Below are 19,661 nucleotides of genomic sequence, written 5' to 3' on the forward strand. Positions count from 1 at the left end.
AACACTAAACAAACAAAGTATTGTATTTTGGTCCTTTTTCTTGCATGACACTGTTCAGGGATGTGTCATGCACAGAGACCCAGATGTTGAAAATATTGACTTTTTAAAAATGAAACATCTGTTAAAAAAGAGATTCCCAAAGGTTATTTAATCCTCCATGATTTAATGACATTCTGACATTCTTAAAGTACCATAGCAAAGTCCACATCTTTTCATAATTGTAATTTAAAGCTTGTCTGAACACACATTTGCGCCAATTTTTAAACAGTCTCAAGCAAAAAAACAGCTCAATTTTCTCCTGAATTTCATTGATTAAAAAACAACAACCCTCAGCCAACATACTATTTACATAATTTTATCAGTGTGTTTTAATCTACATTTAACCACCTCAAAATGTTTGGAAACATATGACTTCCTAGAAGAATATAATCTTTAGTCATTATATATTGTATTTCAGGAAGCAGAAAGGTAGTGCATCATATCTTTGGGGATTATAACTTAAACATTCTTGGGTTTTACTCCAAAAGACACCAGACTAGCTGATGCTTTGTCTGGCCACAGACTCACTCAAACTCGGTTTAACCATCTGTTAAAGGAATGCAGAGCAGTTTTACGTAAGACAGAGCAAACATCTAACCAAACAGCAGATGTAAAACCCACAAATATTTCTACTACAAATAACTGCACTGTGTACAGGCCGGTCATACTACCACACCTAAGTAGCAGAATTATATTTTTTGGACCCACGGTTACAAGGTCTTCTGGCTGCTCCCTGGTCCTTGAACCACTCTCAGCTAGAGAAGCAAACATCTGACCATCTCCAATATGTATCCCCCCCCCCCCAAGAGACTGCCTTCCATTGCCATCCTTGGGACCAACATAATCTCCATGCCCCTGATATTCCATGTGTCTAAGACATATTTACTGAACCTTTTCCTGTCCTATATGGCGCATCTTCTTCTGGAACAGGGACATCATTTTACTGTCCCTGTCCTGCATTTTGGACTGTCCTGCACCAGTCCTTTCAAATCATGAACTTACTCAGATAGCAATATCTACAAATAAGGAGACTCAACAACGCCCCACCCCCCTGCTTCCTGGTGAATATTTATCTCAATCAGCAACCTTTGCACCCTCAGTCACTATGGCTACAAACTATAATGTTTTATTTTATAGTTTTTATCTGGGGACAGTGTTTTAACAATTAAAAGCTGGCAACCAAACCAGTGACATAAGCGGTTAAATGGCTTTTCTAGCAATGGTACCTTCTTTGTATGTTCAGGTGGCATTATTTGTATTTATTTTTCTCTCTCTCACTTTCCTCATAGAAAAGGGAAGGAAAAAGTTGAGAGAAAATGGACAATACCCACCTAATTAAACTGAACATGATGAAGGTGGAAGTGGTTATTGGTATACCATTAACAGGAATAAAAGCATTACATATACTAATAGAATAATACTGCCATGGGAATACAGTTGCAAACACTTTGTATAAATATTCAGGCCTTGCAATTTGGAGTTTTGTATTAATCTTGGCTCCTTTGAAAGGTTGGTTTTCATTAAGTTTCCATCTCTCATAGTTACAGAGAAACACTTTAAAATACACAAAGGCTCAAAAACAACATAAATCTTTTATAAGACCCCCGTGGTCTTTATGCATTTGGTGCGCAAAGCTAGCTTTCTCTTTTTGTAAGGGCTATGGAGTGCAAACCATGTTCAGTAAATAAGATGTATGCTTTTCCACTCAGGCATAAAACTATCAAGCCCATAAAAACACGTTAAAGCCATCCCACCATAGCTAACATCTTTGATCCATTCAAATCCAATTTCTTGTTACTAACTTGCTTGGTGATGAGTACATACGCAAAGTACAACACGCAGGAAGTGAATAGAACCTTTTTTCTAACTAGACAAGCTGCAGATCACAAGAAGTAAAGCATTTGTCCACTTCAAACTATCAAAAAACCACAGAATGAGAAAAAGGCCCCTGCCCCATTTGCTTACCTGGTAAGGAACAATGCTTGCATGGGCAGTACCCCAGCGTTTCGATTCTGTCTTGCAATTTAGGTAAGTGCTTGCTACATAGGTAAGGCAGGCGACCTGCAAACATGAAAATATGAAAAAGGCAGGGTCAATATATGGAGATGTCTGCAACACTACATAGCGTTTTAGAATGAAGATGCATATGCCCTCCAAATTCGAGTCAAAAAGCATCGTTTCAGGGCATGAATTATTCTGTAGGGAAACAGGAAGAGAATTACTTCTACAAGGTGAGCTAAAAGGCTATAAATGCTGGCTACATCATCACATAATCCAAGAAAAGTGGGATCGTTATAAAAGTCTTTCATAAAAAGATGGTCAGGTGCTTTTCATTATCAAATGTTGGGGTTTTTTGCATTTGCCAGGATTAACTAGGACACAGAATTTGGTGCCAAGCCACTTGAGGCTAAAGAGCCATTTTGTTCTTCCATGGCCCAGCACGGCTCCATTCCCTGGGGCTCTAGTGTTGGCTCTTGGTCTGGCCTGGTTATAAATTCTCCTAAATCAGGCCAGATCTGGAATCTGTCTGGTCCCCTAAAAGGATGTCGCTGTCTGTTCTTGCTCTAGCCTCCCTGCTCTCCCTTATCCCAGCTTCTATGCTGCTACTTCTCTGAATCCTCTGCTCTCTCAGCTCGCTCTCTTATCCCAAGGCATGGCCTGCAAATCAGCTCTACCTCAATCTGAAATCCAGTCCTTACCATGTTACAAGGGATCAATCTCCTCTGGCAATTGATGACTTCTCTGTCTCTCTCTCTGTAAGACTGAAGGACTGGGACCACTAGAGACCAAGGTGGACTTAGCTGGGACTGGGACCACTAGAGACCAAGGTGGACTTAGCTGGGACTGGGACCACTAGAGACCAAGGTGGACTTCAGAAATGATTCTGTATTTATGCTTTGTATTACGGATTTATTTTGGAACTTTCTATCATATGAGCTACATTGAAAAAGCTTTGTTTGGAAAGGCAGCAAATAAATATTTAAAACAAACATCTTTTATGCAAGAAACAATTTATTTTGCTAAAGAAAAAAATGAAAGACAAAACTTATTACACATAATCAAGAGAAACACCTAATAGTTCAGCTGTTTTATTTCAATTTCGAACGCTACGTTTGAAGTTCAAGTGTTAATTAAAAATAATTATTATCTGGGAAATTATCCGGGAAACAAAGAGCCAAAAACCAAATTAAAACTCAAATGTCAAATTTTGAAGTACAAATAATCTTGAGGTTGCAGTTTCTCCACAGATGTTTGAAATATGAGTTTAGAGAAATGTTCAGACTCAAGGAAAGCAGCCTTTCCCAGTATTTTTGTTCTAATCCGGTTTATCAGCAGAAATAGTCATTTTACAAGTCTTCTCTCCTGTAGGCTGACTCTTATGGGCAAGGCTACCAAGAACCATTTCCCGCTATTTCTGTGATACTAAAAGGTGTCAGAAGCAGAGTCTATTTAAAAAAACAAAAAACAGATCATCTGTTCCATAAATCTATTATTTGTTGCCTACCATCTAAAAAGGTAATCGATCGCCTCTCTGGGAGCCCGTACAGCTTAGCACAGATGTGGGGAACCTCTACCTCTCCGTATGTTGCTGAACTACAACTCCCATCACCCCTGGCCATTGGCCACGCTTGCAAAGACTGGTGGGAGCTGTAGTTTAGCAACATATGGAGGGCTAATTGTTCCCCACTCCTAAGACAATTGCCTGCCGATATTCCAATTGCCTCTTGCAATTACCTAAAATGTGCTGGAAGCATTCAAAGGTGCACTCGCATCTCACACAAGCCAACAGCTGGACTCAGTAGGCTGTGATGGGCAAACTAAGAATACATCCTAAATCACAGCAGAATCTTCTTCAACACCCAGTATTTCTTCAGCAGACATGCAACCCCTACCAGCCGCTGGAGAGGGGCAGCAGCCTCAAGCAGCTGATTTAGAGGTGACACAAAAAAACAACATTGAGAACATATTGCTACTGGGTGGTATAAAAAAAATGGTAAATGAATACTTTGTTAGTTAGTTATTATTGTTTTATTTCTACTGCCAAGGAATAGTGCTTGCGTCTTTTTCCGCCTCAGATTCTAAAATAACTTGACAAACCCTGGACACCAGGCATCCTCACTTGTTGGGTGAGGGATGTCATTAGCTGTTCTGTCTTAGGCCTGAAAGTAGCAAAGATGTAGAATTGTAGTTTCTGGGTCCCAAAGTCTTCTCAGAGCTTAAGGCAGCTGCTTCTTCCTTCTGGAAATACAGGCTGAACTCCCTTTTCCATCTTCCCATCAGGCCAAAGAAATCCTACTCATTGGAGGATGGGAGGAGTAAATATCCCAATATGCACCTCCACATCAGTTTTTTTGTCCTCCCTCAAAAAGTATCCCCAACCTTCCTGAGGCTTCCCCTTATTCCATGATTCCTTGGGATGCTCATAACCCACCAGGAGTCTTGAAGCCTGCAGGCTCCAGTCGACCTCACCCTGACCCACCTGCAGTCCATCCAAGCAGATTACTGGTCCAGCTACTTGTGAGCAAGTAGCTTCTTCCAACAAAGGTTTGTATAGTTAAAGCCATGGTTTTCCCAGTAGTGATGTATGGAAGTGAGAGCTGGACCATAAAGAAGGCTGATCGCCGAAGAATTGATGCTTTTGAATTATGGTGCTGGAGGAGACTCTTGAGAGTCCCATGGACTGCAAGAAGATCAAACCTCTCCATTCGGAAGGAAATCAGCCCTGAGTGCTCACTGGAAGGACAGATCCTGAAGCTGAGGCTCCAATACTTTGGCCACCTCATGAGAAGAGAAGACTCCCTGGAAAAGACCCTGATGTTGGGAAAGATGGAGGGCACAAGGAGAAGGGGACGACAGAGGACGAGATGGTGAGACAGTGTTCTCGAAGAGACCAGCATGAGTTTGACCAAACTGCGGGAGGCAGTGGAAGACAGGAGTGCCTGGCGTGCTCTGGTCCATGGGGTCACGAAGAGTCGGACACGACTAAACAACAACAGCTTCTTCCTCACCAAAGAATTCCCTAAGGCGTAGGAAACTGCTTTATAGGACCATTTCCCTCCTTCTTAATACGTCTGGGTCTATTGTTTGCATGTGTTTTGGGGATATTTTGAATTTCGTCTTCTTCTAGGGCCACAGCAGCTGCAAGAGAGCTGACATTCACCAGAGCTTCCAAATGCTTTGCAATCCTTAGGAGGTAAGACAAAATAATGCATCCCATTACCCAATTATTTAGTCTGCAGGTTACAGAGTTTTCTTTAAAGCCTACAAGGCATTTTTTGTTTCCATCTTAAGTAGCAAACCCAAAGGGGTGGCCTTTAGACATGAAAGCAGTTGTCCCAAAAGATACAGTCTCAGCATTCATTCACTTGCACAGACAGACCTACCTGCTGTAAATATATACCATGTCTGTCTATATTTACCAAACACTCCTTCTTCAATTTATTGAACACACACACACTTGAATTCTTCTGTCTGCAATCACAAAGGATGATCATGTCACATGTTTCATTCTACACACCTAGTAATATCAGAGCAAAACTGAAATTCCCCTGTGTAATGCTAAAACTTAATGGTCTTAAAACCAAAAATCAGACAGCCAGGGAAACAAGACACTAAGTGCCAGAGGGGAAGAACAGGCAGAAAAGAGGGAATCGTGTTTCAAGAGGCTTTTAAAAATCCCACAAAGTGTCATTACTGTGACTCTGTCAAAATTATATGTATGTAATGTCCCAAGCAAGCATGTGTATTAAGAGTTAAGTGAAAAGATGGGAAATAAATTTTTAACAAACCATTTTCTTTATCTTAATTCACTGAAAATAATTGGGCATTCTGCATCTTCATATGGCTTTCTTAAATTTAGATACACCCCAAAGATGTATTTCCTCCTAGTTTATCCACCACAATTAGAAGTGGTGAAAAGCAACAAAACCCAACACAAACAGCTTCATAGCCCTGCCCAATAAATATTTATACTTGGCACATTTATGGATGACAGTAAAGGATAGGAACAGAATGGTGAAGTGTCAAAATTGGCCCTCCTCGGGCAAACAAAATGCCATGCAAGGGTGAGAGATGTATGGCAGATGAGTGTTGGCAATGCCTTGTTGAAAGATGTGAGCAGAGGGAAGGCTAGCCCCATCCTCATAAAAGCCTCACAGATTTCTAGGGTGCAGCATCAATTGCTGGAGAAGGAACTATCTTCTTGGGTGATATCCAGTAAGGGTAACCAGAGGTTAGCAAATTTGCTTTCATATGCTGCTGTGGTTAAATTCTCTCTCTTAGCTGCTTGTTCATGCAATCTATTTATTACCAATAAACAGTAGCTTTCTGCATGGCTGAGAATCTATGCAACTGCAGTAACGACTTGGGATTTGGCTAAGTGAGTTGGTTAAATCATGTGGTAGGTACCCACATTAGCACTGCCAGTTCCCAGGAAGAGGCCTGTGAAATTCTATAAAAGTTAGTGGACACCATGAAGAACTCTCAAGAGATTTATAAGTAAGAAACAATGCATGTTACTAATATATGTTACCCTGTTCCAGCTCAGTGTTGAGCTTAAAAACCAACCAACGTGTGATCAACGTTTCAACAGCATGTGGTTTCAGCAGGGCAGGAATTTTGCTTATTTCCATTAAGCTGGGAAGGTCTTTCTAGTAGCTGAGAAAATGAAGAATCTTCAAATAGCAATGACCCTTTGCTTTCACAGAATGCCTTTTAAAGGAAATATTTCAAAAGCATGCTTTCTTTCAACCGTCTACACCGCAGTCTACAGTGCTACGAACTCTTGCTTCATACTACAGAGACAGAGAGATCAAGGCGGCAAATGGCTCTCTACATTCCTATACTGTGGTAACTGAATGAACAAAAAAAGTGGCCTTAAGGCTAAAAAGACACTTGAAAGTTGCCTATTACTACGTGCTTTTGTCCTACTGAGCTGTGAGGTAACATACAGAACAAATCTCTGGAGGCGAGTTGCATTTGAAATGGGACAAGTTTTTAACATGAGAGATTCAGCTTTCCATCTTTGCAGCTCCAATGCGCCCACTGATCACCCAGCTATTTTGCATTCCTTTGAACCCTTTGTGTTGTCTTGAGTACAAATGGATGTTCAGCCATTCAGATGTCAAAAGACAGCACTGCTCAAAAGAAAAGTGTCATTTAGAACTCTATTTGATTTAGGATATGGCTGAATTAATACAGGCAACTCCCCACTCGTGCGCATTAGAGTTGTGGATGGTACACGTGTCATTTCTGGCACTGCAAGAAGATGGCGCAGGGGCAGAACAGACTGATGCAGGCAGTGGCCAGGAACGCAAACCCCACGTGAGTCGGGAGTTGCCTGTATTAACTTTCTGGGCATACAGAGTTTAAATACATACAGAGGTTTCTCCCCTCTCCCCATACTGTACATATCCCCAAACCCACCCCACAATTATTACAAATAGAAGACAAAATTTATTTTCAAACTTATTTTGATTCTGCATTTTCAGATATGTACTTGCCCAAAATGTTCAAATGCTGAAAAGATCATGTTGAGTAAAAAAAAACCTCTCTGGCATTTCTTCAGACCTCTTTCAGTTGCATGCCCCTCTGCACTTAACAAAATCTGAATAAATAACCTTATATCTGTATCTTCATTGATTGATGAAAAATAATGTGGCTGATTGAGCAGGTAACATTCTGAGAAGCAAAGCTCTCTCAAACGTAAATGAAAATAATCCAGGTATGTCAAGGATTGCCAACATGAGACCTACAGGTGCACCTGCGCTTGTGGAAGCCCTTCCTTAATGTCCACAGGGTCCCCCCTCCTACAACTGAAATGTGAAAGAGAGCTCAAAAGAAGAATTCTGCAGTTGCTAGTAGAGAAGGTTGTGGTGTGTGCTTGGTTGTGGTGCGTGTGGGGTGTCCGTGAGAGTGTATTCCGTTTGCAAATGTGCCCACGGACCCAAAAAGCTTAATGACCCCTGATTTATGTTATGGTTGCTAGCAGCTAGTGAACTTTGGTGGAAAAAATGCTGGAGCTAGGAAGCCTACATTCCAATCTATTTGAGGCTGATTATATTCCTTTACCGCTTTTCATTCAAATGAATCCCAAAGCAGCTTAGAAACGATAAATATTATTAACATAACAGAACATCATAAATACAACATAAATAATATAGAATTATTAACAAATCATAAGTGAATCAATTACAATCTATAAAACACTGTTAAAGCAACAGCTACAAAATAAGCTGAACAACCCAATTAAAGCTAAAAGTCATATTATATGATTAATAAATCATGCAGCAACACTGAGACTTGCTGGAAGACATGGAATTGGCAGTCCATGGTCTGTCTTTGTTCAGATGATTATCTACAAAAAATTAATTGCTGGTGAAAAGTGCAGCTTGTTTAACAGCTGCTGAGCAGAGGATATTTCAACATCTCTTTTTTCTCACCCCTGCATGACAAGCTGTGCTTGCTGAAATTCCATCTTCTGTGGAACTTTTAAAAGGTATTTGAGCTCTCTGCCTCCCTTGCATCTGATCACCCCAAATATGTTTGGCCAAAACAGCAGGTGTGATAGTAACACTGAACCCCAAACAAGGAAAGACAAACTATCAAGTTTAGGAGAGGAGAAACCAGGGGGCCTGCAAACGAGAGGCTGCCCGAGGAAGACAAATGGAAGTACAGAGGTTGGAATGTGTGCATATGTTTGCATGAATGATGAACACATGTATCTTAGGTTTCTTTCAGAGAACACAGAATATCCAAGTGAGAAAAATAGAGAAAGATACAGTGGTGCCCCGCAAGACGAATGCCTCGCAAGACGGAAAACTCGCTAGATGAAAGAGTTTTCCGTTTTGGAGGTGCTTCGCAAAACGAATTTCCTATGGGCTTGCTTCGCAAGACGAAAATGTCTTGCGAGTTCCTGCTGGTTTTTTTCCCTCCCCCCCCTTTTCTAAGCCGCTAAGCCACTTATCAGATGATCCGATCAGCAGATAAGCCGCTAAAAGCTGCTAAAAGCCGCTAATAGCGCTAATCCGCTAATCCTTCAATGGGCTTGCTTCGCAAGACGAAAAAACCGCTAGACGAAGAGAATCACAGAACGGATTCTTTTCGTCTTGTGAGGCACCACTGTACAACTGGAAGAAAAGGAACTGGAAGAAAAAGTGCCAGTTCTGCCCATCTAAGTGGGCACATATGGGGTGATACAGTCCTTGAAGTAAGCTGGTCATCAGCTGTTGTGGGCTTTGTAGTGTCATAGTAACACCTTGAACTGAGCCAGTTAGCAAAGGAGAAGCTAGCGCAGTTCTACTGGGGAAGAGTTTTCTGTGCTGGCAGGGATTCACTCGTGCTGTAGCAAATCATCTTACAGCAGTCAACACTACCTTCTGCAGGCATGTCCAAAGTCCGTCTTGGGGGCCTAATCCGGCCCCTGTGGCAGTTTATTTACTGGGGTCAAATCCTAAAAAAAAAGCTCAACAACTTCAACTCTAACAAACTTTGGTCGGCCCTCACACATGTTCACTTCGTCAAATCTGGCCCTCTTTGAAAAAAGTTTGGGCACCCCTGACATACAGGAATCCCGTCTTGAAGACACCAATATCTGAACAACTGTAGTCACTGGGTTGCACTGAAAGAATTAATGGCTAATGGGATAAAATATCATTAAGCAGAAAATCTGTCAATAAAGGGAAAGGAAAGTACCATAACCAGAGCTGATCTAGAATTAAAAGAAAATACTGTGTATTTTTGTGACTTAAGCATGAAATTAAGTAATTAGAAGCAGAAGAGAGGCTTACAGTAAATGTGCAATGCTAACAATGCTGACTACAGGCAGCAATGCAGAAGAATTTCTTGAGGTGGGTGAAAGTTAGGTGTGTTGGTTCCCCCTCCTTCAAAAAAAAAACCAAAAAACCCAGCAGCCTCCCATATTGCATTGCAAACGTCTTGAAACGCCTGTGTTTCGAAAGCAGCTCACCCCACAGCCTGGGGGTGCAGGCTAAGAGGGAAATGGGCACACAGTGGTTAGTCGAGTAGCTCTCTGGATCAAAGTGATATTCTTTCCTTGGCAAAAGTTGGGGGGGGGGGAATGCACAATAAAGACAGCTGAATTTTATGGAAGTGTAAGATTCCTTGCTTAATGTCAGACTGAGGCAGATGGTAGAAACTGAAATGGCTCAGGACTCTTGTTGTTTGCTTGCTCCTCAACTGGTTACAATTAATTCAGGAATGATATTATAAAAACTTCCAAGAGATATTTTCAGGCCACAACAGAAGACACAGATCAGTTTCATAATTGGAAACAAGTACGAAAACCACTTCCTTCTTATTTACTATCGTCTAAAGAATACTGTTTAGATGCTGATGTTAAGAAGACGAGTTGACTATCATAAATAACGTAAGTGGAGGGGGAAGTTTCAAAGGGACTTTATGTTAGGGGTTAAAAGTTTATAGTCAAGGCACTTTGGAATGCTGGTGCCCAGCCATTAATTTCGGATCAACTCATAAAGAGCTGCTCCCAGTGAGAAATCAGCTACTATCCAGCTGTGGCCTGATTTAGCAAATCCACAGAATTAAAACCTTATGGAGCTGGTGTTCCCAACATGGCAACCATGCAAGCCTTCAGCCCCAGCCCATTGTGCCCTTGAAGCCTCTACATTCCTCCCTCCCCTCACTGCCCCCTTTCCCCCTTGTTAAGAAGGGAGAAGAGAACCACCTCTGCCTAATCAACCTTCAGTAGACAAGAGAGGAACTCCAGTTTTTCATGCTAAGATTGGAATCCAAGAAGAAAGTGGAGTGGCTGGGAAGAAGAGATGCAACACGTTTTGAAAGGCAACAGCAAGCAGGGGGTGGAGGACAGACCAGGAAGAGAAGGAATGGGAAGAAACAGAGTTTATGTGATTATTTTTCCTCTTCTCTGGCTCTGAGCCATTGGTTTTTTGGTCCGGTTCCCCCGTCACTTCCTTTTGTCTCTGGGGTTTTTCCCAGTAGGCAAGGTACAAACATGCAGAATGAGCAAGAAAAAGGCAATAATGTGTGACTGGCCATGCCTCCAATGACAGCCATTTTGTGACAGGCCAAATGTTGTCCACCTCAGAAGCATTTTGGGGGCAGCATTTGAAAATTCCAAATGTGCCTCCTTGGGCAAGGAAAGGTTGGTGACCCAGCAGGGTAACAGCTTTAACTTTGGAAGATGTTTACTAGATACCATAGTACACAGCTATGCATCTGTTCTTTCTTCTTTTTAATTATAGGCACAGGAGTGACTGGAAAGGCAGATGGTGAGCAGGGGAGGCACCATAGGAGATGCTTTCCTTAAGGCTTCCAGTCATGCTGGGATCTCATTTTATTAGTGCTGGGGAAGAAGACAGAAGCCTTCTCTTCCCACAAGTTTTCTTTCTGTATATGAGTCCCCCGTGTATATAATTAAGAAAAATATTGATAAGCAGCTGCATATGAAGCATCTAGCAGTGCTGTGTTGTTGTATTATTGTTCTGTGTATATTCTCTGATGTTTTACCTAGTGAAAGTTGCTTTGTTGTCTTAACAGTGCATTTAGATGTAATCCACCCTGATAGGTAAAAAAAGGTAAAGGGTGGGTAGGTCCAGTCAAAGGCAACAATGGGGTTGCGGCGCTCATCTCGCGTCAGGCTACGTTAACTGGCATTTGTCCAAAGACAGCTTTCCAAGTCATGTGGCCAGCATGACTAAACTGCTTCTGGCACAACAGGACACTGTGATGGAAGCAAGAGCACCCAGAAACGCCATATACCTTCCCGCTGGAGCAGTACCTATTTGTCTACTTGCACTGGTATGCTTTCGAACTGCTAGGTTGGCAAAAGCTGGGATAGAGCAACGGGAGCTCACCCCATGGCGCAGATTCGAACCTCCAACCTTCCGATTGGAAAGCCCAAGAGGCTCAGTGGTTTACCACAGCACCACCCACGTCCCTTTCCACCCTGATATGGATGAAGCACAGGCTAAAAATAAAATTAATGGATAACAAATTAATAAATCTTCCCAACTATTCCCTTCAGTTACATTTTAATGGCATTTTCAACATGCATTTTGCAATGGGTCTGAGAGTGGGCTTATGGTAATAATTTACTACCTAAACAGTAACATAAATAGATTTTTTCAAAAAATTCTGCATTTACTACTAAGCAAAAGGATCAATTGCTTGGATCCTATGCAAATACAAATATCTGTATTTCTTCTGAGCACTCAAAATCAGAGGGAATATTCATGGTAATTTTAATGAACCGCAAATTACACATGCACTTAAAGATGATACATTGGGGGGGGGGAATAAAATACAAAAAATAGTTATTGTTATTATTTATTAAATTTGTATACCACCCTTCATCTGAAAATCCGAGGGCAGTTCACAACAGAAAAATACAAAATGAAAATACAAAATACAGTGGTACCTTGGTTTACAACCATAATCCGTTCTGGAGGTCCGTTTGTAAACCAAAACAGGTTGTAATCCAAGGCACACTTTTGCCAATGGGGCCTCCAAAAAAAATTTGCTCGTAATCCAAAAAAATGGGTTGTAATCCAAAAAGAGTTTGCAAACTGGGACACGCACTTCCAGGTCTGACGTGTTTGTAGTCCAAAACGTATGCAAACCAGGTTGTTTGTAAACCGAGGTACCACTGTACATAGTTAAGGCTTGTTCAACATGAGCTAAAATTTGGCTTATAAAACTGTTCTGCCTGGTAAATTGCTTACCATCTTTTTATGAGCATAGAACAATTGCTGATCAAAGGTAAGTACTATTCATAGAAAGATAGGTGCATGTATGTGTCTTCCATAATATTGATAATTAACCATTTCAGTCAGTTTAGGTTGCCTATACCCACATACCTGGCAGTAAGATATGCCAAAGATTAGACTCTTGATCTGCTATTTTTGGAACCAGACTTGTAGCTATTCAAGTCCACATGCATATTTTATCATTTTGCTAAAATGCTCTTAAAAGTTTGCTAAATTAGTGCAATAAATTCAACCTCATAGATATCCTATCATGTCATTTATAGGAGCCGGTTAGTGCAGTGAATTTTTTCTTTATTAACACACACACAAGCCTCCTGAGTGAAATCTGCCACATGTGCCATACTGCAGAGATTATTCAGAAAGTGAATCCCGTCCTCATTATCCAAATATCAGAATATGTCCTCACCTGAGATGATAGCAAATTGCAGTCTATGTGCATTCCCTTCCCTGTTTTATATCGCTGAAGAAGTCCAGCCATAATTGCACCGTGTGCATACAATCCTGTGGCAAGATCCGTCATGGCTACTCCTGGCCTAACTGGCTCACCTTCCTAGAAGGGGGGGAAATAAGACAAAATAAGACAAAAGAAAAACTGACATTTCAATACACTCTACACCACAAACATTTTTCTCTAAATTTTGTAAAATGACTGCCATTAGCTACAGACTTGGCTTTGACTCTTCCCCGGAAATATGTTAGCAAGTTATTTTGGTTTAAGGATTCTAAGAATGAAGGTGACCACAAGCTTCTCAAGTGATCTGCTTGTTAACTGTGATCATGGATAATCCCACTTTTTTATTATTCATTATTATCATTTGCTGAATTTGTTAGTCACTTTATTTTGCCCAGGGCAACCCAAAACAACTTACAGACAGGGAGGCAGACAACCGCCCCCCCCCCCCAAGCTACATGAAAACCAAGAGGAAAAAGAAATACAGTAAAAAATCCCACTTACTACTAAAATGCCACAGATAGTTAAAGACCAAAGGCCTGGTTACAGAGGAAAGTTTTTTCCTCGTGCCTAAAGATATATAATGATGGCATCAGGTGAGTCTCCCTGGAAAGAGCATTGCACAACCAGGAGGCCACTGCAGAAAAGGCCCCCTCTCCTGTTGCCACCCTGCAGACCTCTCATGGAGGGAAAACAGGAAGAGGGCCTCAGATGATGAGCACCCAGAGTAGAACTGGGTTGAATTCAGATTATTTTGGGTCCCTTCCAACTCATTCTTCCATGAATTTCCACCCTCCAGCATGATGGCAATAAAGTTTCAGTTTCCAAGTGGAAACTCTCTAACTTTAACCATCTACATTCCTTAGGACTTGTTGATTTGGACTGGAAAGCAAAAGGGGAGGACAAACACACCACAAATAAGGCTTATTTACATCAAGTAGTGTTTAAAATGCTGGTAGCCAGACTTTTGAGTTAGACAGAGCTCCATCTCTGTATGGTTGGTTGTAAGAATGAAAAGAATCATATAGTTAATAATAATTTGCTTACATAGCACCAATGGGCATAGCATGTAATTAAACCAAACGACAACGATGGATCTCTGTCTCCAAGAGTTTACAATCTAAATGTTCACAAACGGAGGAGGTAACAGAGGCAAAGGAGAGGTAAAGGCCACAAATAATGAATGGGAGTGTGTCTCAAAGCCCCACTGAACTCAGTGCAGTTTACCTCTGGGTAGCAGTACATAGGAATTGCAGTATAAATGTAGTTACACACATTTAATGTTTCTTTAGGGATGAGAACCATAGGATTAGGCTAAATATTTTGTGGGGAAGTTGATCTGACATCATCTGACACCCAACTCATCATGATGGAAATCAGATTCAGAAGCCAATTTCTTATTAGTTTCAGCCTCTCTCTTTGCTAAACAATGGCACATATGGAGGCAAAGTCCAGCGCAACATGGGAAGTCATGAGGGTTTGGATTAGACCACTCAAAATTGCTTCCAGCACACAGAATCATTCAGGTTATGTTTCTGTGAGTTATTTTAAAATGGCCACGTGCCAGACAAAGGCATCTGCATCAGTTAGGTCATCTTCTTCATAATTAAGCAAGATCAATAATCCTTAAAAAGAGCTCATGCTGTGCTAACATTTCAAACCAGTTAGGCACCCCATGGAGTAAACTATTATAGGTTAAAGTGCCCATGCAGTCAGAGTCTCCCAGTACATACAACAAATACAATTAAAAAGAAGCTGAAAAGGTACCATAAGAAACTGCAGACTTGGAAACTGTTAGTAATTTTCTCTTTTAGATTTATTATGTTCTCTGAATGTGCCACCATTTTTTCTTATTCAGGCATTTTAGACCCTACTGCTTTGGCTTTAATCTTTTTCCAAATGTGTTGGCTGGAGATCAAAGCTTTGCAGGAGAAGTTTGATAACCAAATGATAATACCAGATGCATCATCATCATCTGTATTTTACCTAAACGTCTGATCCAACTCAATAGGGATCAATTCAAGTTGAAACACATTCAGAGTGGCCCACAATTTGTAACCTTATAGAAAAGTCCCCTGCCGTGGCAATATTACAATTTAAATGCACAGCAATTAGAAGGGAGGGATATGTAGAACTGTCTTGCTGATCATTGTTTTCCTTTATGGTTTATGATTGGAAAATCTTCTAGTAGTTCTTCTATCTTGATGGTAAATCGTCTAATAGCCATAGTTATCCATGCTTTAATAGATTTAAACGCAGTGTAAGGAGTCTCTATGGGAGTATATTTTATTTTAAAATGGGGTATCAGAGTTTTAGGGGGCTAACCAGGTTGTGATAGCAGGCTTGTTGGTTTCTGAATGTCTTATGTAGATTTTTCAATTTTGTTGTTCTGTATGGGAGAATGACAATAAAGATTATCATATCATAGAGCTCCCACCCCATTTTAACTACTGAAATGCTTTGTATGTCGAGCTGCTTTTAAAAATAGCCTGAAAACCACAGTTGGTTCAAAGCAGAACCACAAGTTTTAATTAAATTATGTCAGTGATTTATCAGCCGCCTTGGCACCCAGTCCACTCCCAGACCCAATTAAAGATCTGGTTTTAACCTACAAAACCCTAAACACCTTAGGACAGGTTCCTTTAAGAGTAATTAAGTGAGGGAGAGAGCCTTCTTAGTAGCGGCACTTCAGCTATGGAAGAAAGTCGGCAGAGAGCCTTGCCTGGTCCCGTCTTATCACAGGGTTTTAAACTGTCTTTTAAACCTGGGCCATAAATGATTTTATGCTGCCTCTATGCAAGGAAGGTTGAGTTATTGGTTCTTAATGATGACTATATATTGCATATTTTATTTTGTTGCACAGCCCAGGGAAAAATTGTAAACAGCAAGCTACTTAAATTATTAGAAGCATTTTTATCCCATTCTTCAGCCAAAAGATGCCAAAAAAGTGCCTTACAAATGTCAGTGATAAGAGAGTGCCTGCCTACAATCTAAAATATTGTTGTTGTTATTCTTTATTACTGTTGTTAATGCTTTATATAAAATTAATAGGGTTTTATGGTGCTTCCCAGCATGCTTTGCAGGACACAGGATGGGCTCAGCTTTTCCATTGTTTAGACCTTCACATTATTTTGTTAAGTTTAAAACATAATCAGCAATCAGTTCTATACTTACATAAGCTACATTTTTAAACTTTTGATTTATTCCATTTTTGTATTTTTGCAAACAAATCAGAGAGAAGAACTTCTTCCAATAAACAAATAATCAAACTTCCATTTTTTAAACAACTTTGTATCTGTCAAACCAGAATTACTAGTCACAACACATAACTAAAATCTCTTGCTCACATCTCTCCTTGCAGAAAGAAAATGAAGCTGCTGAAATCTTCAGAACAAGTGAGATGTAATAGCATTTCACATTTTTATATGACTTGATTGTGTTCCAAGAGCTGAGCATATGTTACTCTAACAATCCTTCCATCAGCCCCGTATTGAGGGCTTAAGCGCAGGCATGGCACCTTGCATGAATGAAGGAGTTCATGGGCAAGCCTACATTCGAACCTGGCTCCCACCTGTCTTGCTGAGGGAGAATTAATCCCCCCAAACAGCCCCATCTCAACTCAGGGGCACGGACTGTTGAGAGACTGAGAGGGCAAAAACTGACATGGGTCCTCCCATGGTTGTACTTGACGTAGCCAGAAAAACATTGGCCATGCACAACAGAGCATCATTGGCAGAGTCAGGGTGACCCTGAGGGCTGCAGAACATCTGAAGGGGGGGGGAGACTAAGGAAAGTGAGAAACTGAAATATACTCCTGCAACGTAGTTTACTGTATAATACCCAACTGCAAGTACAAAAGCCAGGCTGAGAGAGAGTAGCTTACAGCAGCCTTGCAAAATTGTAGGCCAGAAGTGAGACATAAATTGTCCTCTCCGACCTCACAGAAGGCCAAACCAAGCACTTAATAGCATGGAGAAGTCTAATACTCGATTGTCTTGGAAGGAGGTGAGGACAGGTGATCCCACCTGGGCCCGAAGTCACCCCCCCCCCCCGCAACCAGGCCTCAAAACTGTCCAAAATTCCTTTTGTCTTCTAAAAATCCACAGCTAAAGCTTTCCTCTGCTTTTCTCACAAGATGATGTGCGTAGGCAAAAAGAAGGCTTCAAAAAGCTAATGAATAGACTCTGTCAGAGCAGGCCTGAGAACTGACTTTTATCTCATTCAGTTGCAACATCTTTGAACACTCTGAAACCCCTTGACTTCTCACCTTCCCTTTCCTGGGAAGAGTCCCAAGACAGGAGCTTTCTGTTCATGCTCAGAGGAACTCATGAGGCAGGACTCCTGAGGGAGGAGAAAGGGGAGGGAACTGGAAGGGGAATATATACTCTGTGCAAATGGCTGTGAACTCGTGCTTGTTTGTGACTTATCACACTTGCTCCTTCTACCAGTTCATGGATAGTAGAAATAAAAGCTTTTTCTCCGAAACTATTCCTTGAGTGTCTGTTGACTCCCATCTCCCTTTCCCGGGCGCAATATTTTTCCCACCCGAGGGCAAAGCCTCATAAGGCTACAGTCTTCCATGTGTACCAGTAGCACTTCCCAAATATTCAAAACCTAAAAATCAATAAATGTGGCACGTGAAGACCAACCTTTGAACTAGGACTCTTCTCTTTAATGCTAACTTTTTAAGCACCCTAAATCACAGGCCCACACCTGTAACACACCTGAGTGCCAGGGATACTGCAACGTTTTGTTGCAGGGACCCACGTGTTCTTTCTTGAAATCAATCTGAAATCAAGGCAATGTTTTAGACTCTTGAGGAGGAGACTCCTGACACCATGCCAAGATGATCCTTAACTACACAGTATCTTATTTCCACGGTTTCCCACTTCCTAAATCTCATTAATTCTGTCCATTACTGCAAACCATGCAACACTGAAGTTTTGAATTACAGCAAAAGCACTGTGCTTCACTTGTGGTAGCATACCTGGGGACCTGTGATATGCAAGAGGCCTGAAACTGCAGCTGCGACGGAGTCATAGCCTGCTCGTTGAAACTTCGGACCAGTTTGGCCATAGCCTAAAAAGAGAGAGAAAACAAACTTAAGAAGAACGTACAGGGCAGTGGTAGTGACTAACCTTTTCGGCAAATCAAGATGGTGTGTGTTTGCTAAATAAGTTAAGAGGGGAACCCATTTCTATCAAGTTTCCCATTCTGAAATTAGTAGATTTCCTAGGCAAGCAGGCATTCCATTTGGCTACTGTTATCAATGAAAGCACATTGCTTTGCTACTAATAGAGCCATTATGCAAAAGCTTAGACCATCCAGTCCACAAGTCTCTTGTGCTGCTAAATTATATCTACTTAAGAGACAACATTTTATCCGGCTTCCTATATACACATGCAAGAATATTATGCATACAGTATATGGAAGGAGGTCCCAATCACTCACAAATTTGTATTTTAATAAAGTTGTGGGCAAAATTATGCCAAAAATCTTAAACAAAAAATTCTGTGTGATGTGTGAGTTATTGGGGTGACCCTGGGGACCTCGAGACGCAAGACATGCGTAGGGTTAGGCTGCAGCAAGCTTTCAAAGCTTTCCAGAAGCAAATAATAATAATCCCTGGGACAAAGCAGCATTTTCCCCAATAGATAGAAAGTAAAGTCCATGCTATTTGATGAGGTCATAGATTTTCATAATCAGAAGTCCAAAGTATGAGATCATGCTAGACTAGCAGCACCTTCTGGTACAAATGCTGCAAAAAGGAATAAAGAATATATATATTTGCATAAAATCTGCATACACTAATTTCTATTTATAGATGTACATTTTAAAATGGTTGCTGTAATTTAAATAGCTGCTCTTCCAGTTGCTGCTTCTATGCATTTTAAAGGAACAAGCAGCAAAACAAATGTACACACCCCTCACAACTAATATATGTAATGCACATAAATTTTATGCCCTGGTACAAAGTACGTATTGTTGCATGGAGCTGCCCCAACTCCATAAACAGAGAGAACACAGGCACAGGGAATCACCACAGATTTAATCCAGAAAACTAGATCTCTCCACTTAATGACAAATTAATAAGAAACACCTTTAGACTTCTTGTTCTGCCAAATATCAGTTTTATCCATTATGAACAACCAACATCTTTATTTAATAAAGATTAATGAACTAAGCAAAGAAACATGAGCAATGCTCTAGCATGAGAAAAACCAAACTTAAAGTGAGGCATTGCATGCATCTTTATAATTATAGGGCTGCCAAATACGCTAGAATAAAATATTGAGTCTAGAAAATGCCTGTCACATGTTGAGCAGAATGTACCAAACACACAGACCTATGTGCTATTGAACAAGTGCAAGCCAAACGATCTAAGCTTCAGAGATGGCTTGTGA

General features: G+C 40.9%; 1 protein-coding gene across 5 annotated transcripts in view; it reads right to left on the reverse strand.

The window, feature by feature from the left end:
• Positions 1 to 19,661, reverse strand: part of SUGCT (succinyl-CoA:glutarate-CoA transferase) — a 304,201-nt gene that overhangs the window by 249,536 nt on the left and 35,004 nt on the right. For all 5 annotated transcript variants that reach the window (XM_081165186.1, XM_081165185.1, XM_081165188.1 and 2 more), the window contains exons 7-9: positions 18,245 to 18,336; positions 13,213 to 13,356; positions 2,005 to 2,100 (exon numbers count right to left, since the gene is read on the reverse strand). In XM_081165186.1, coding sequence (XP_081021312.1) covers positions 2,005 to 2,100; positions 13,213 to 13,356; positions 18,245 to 18,336 — 332 coding nt within the window. The remainder of the gene's footprint in view (positions 1 to 2,004; positions 2,101 to 13,212; positions 13,357 to 18,244; positions 18,337 to 19,661) is intronic.

The sequence above is a fragment of the Podarcis bocagei genome (assembly GCF_964188305.1).
Source record: "Podarcis bocagei genome assembly, chromosome: 12".
NCBI classification, from domain to species: domain Eukaryota; kingdom Metazoa; phylum Chordata; class Lepidosauria; order Squamata; family Lacertidae; genus Podarcis; species Podarcis bocagei.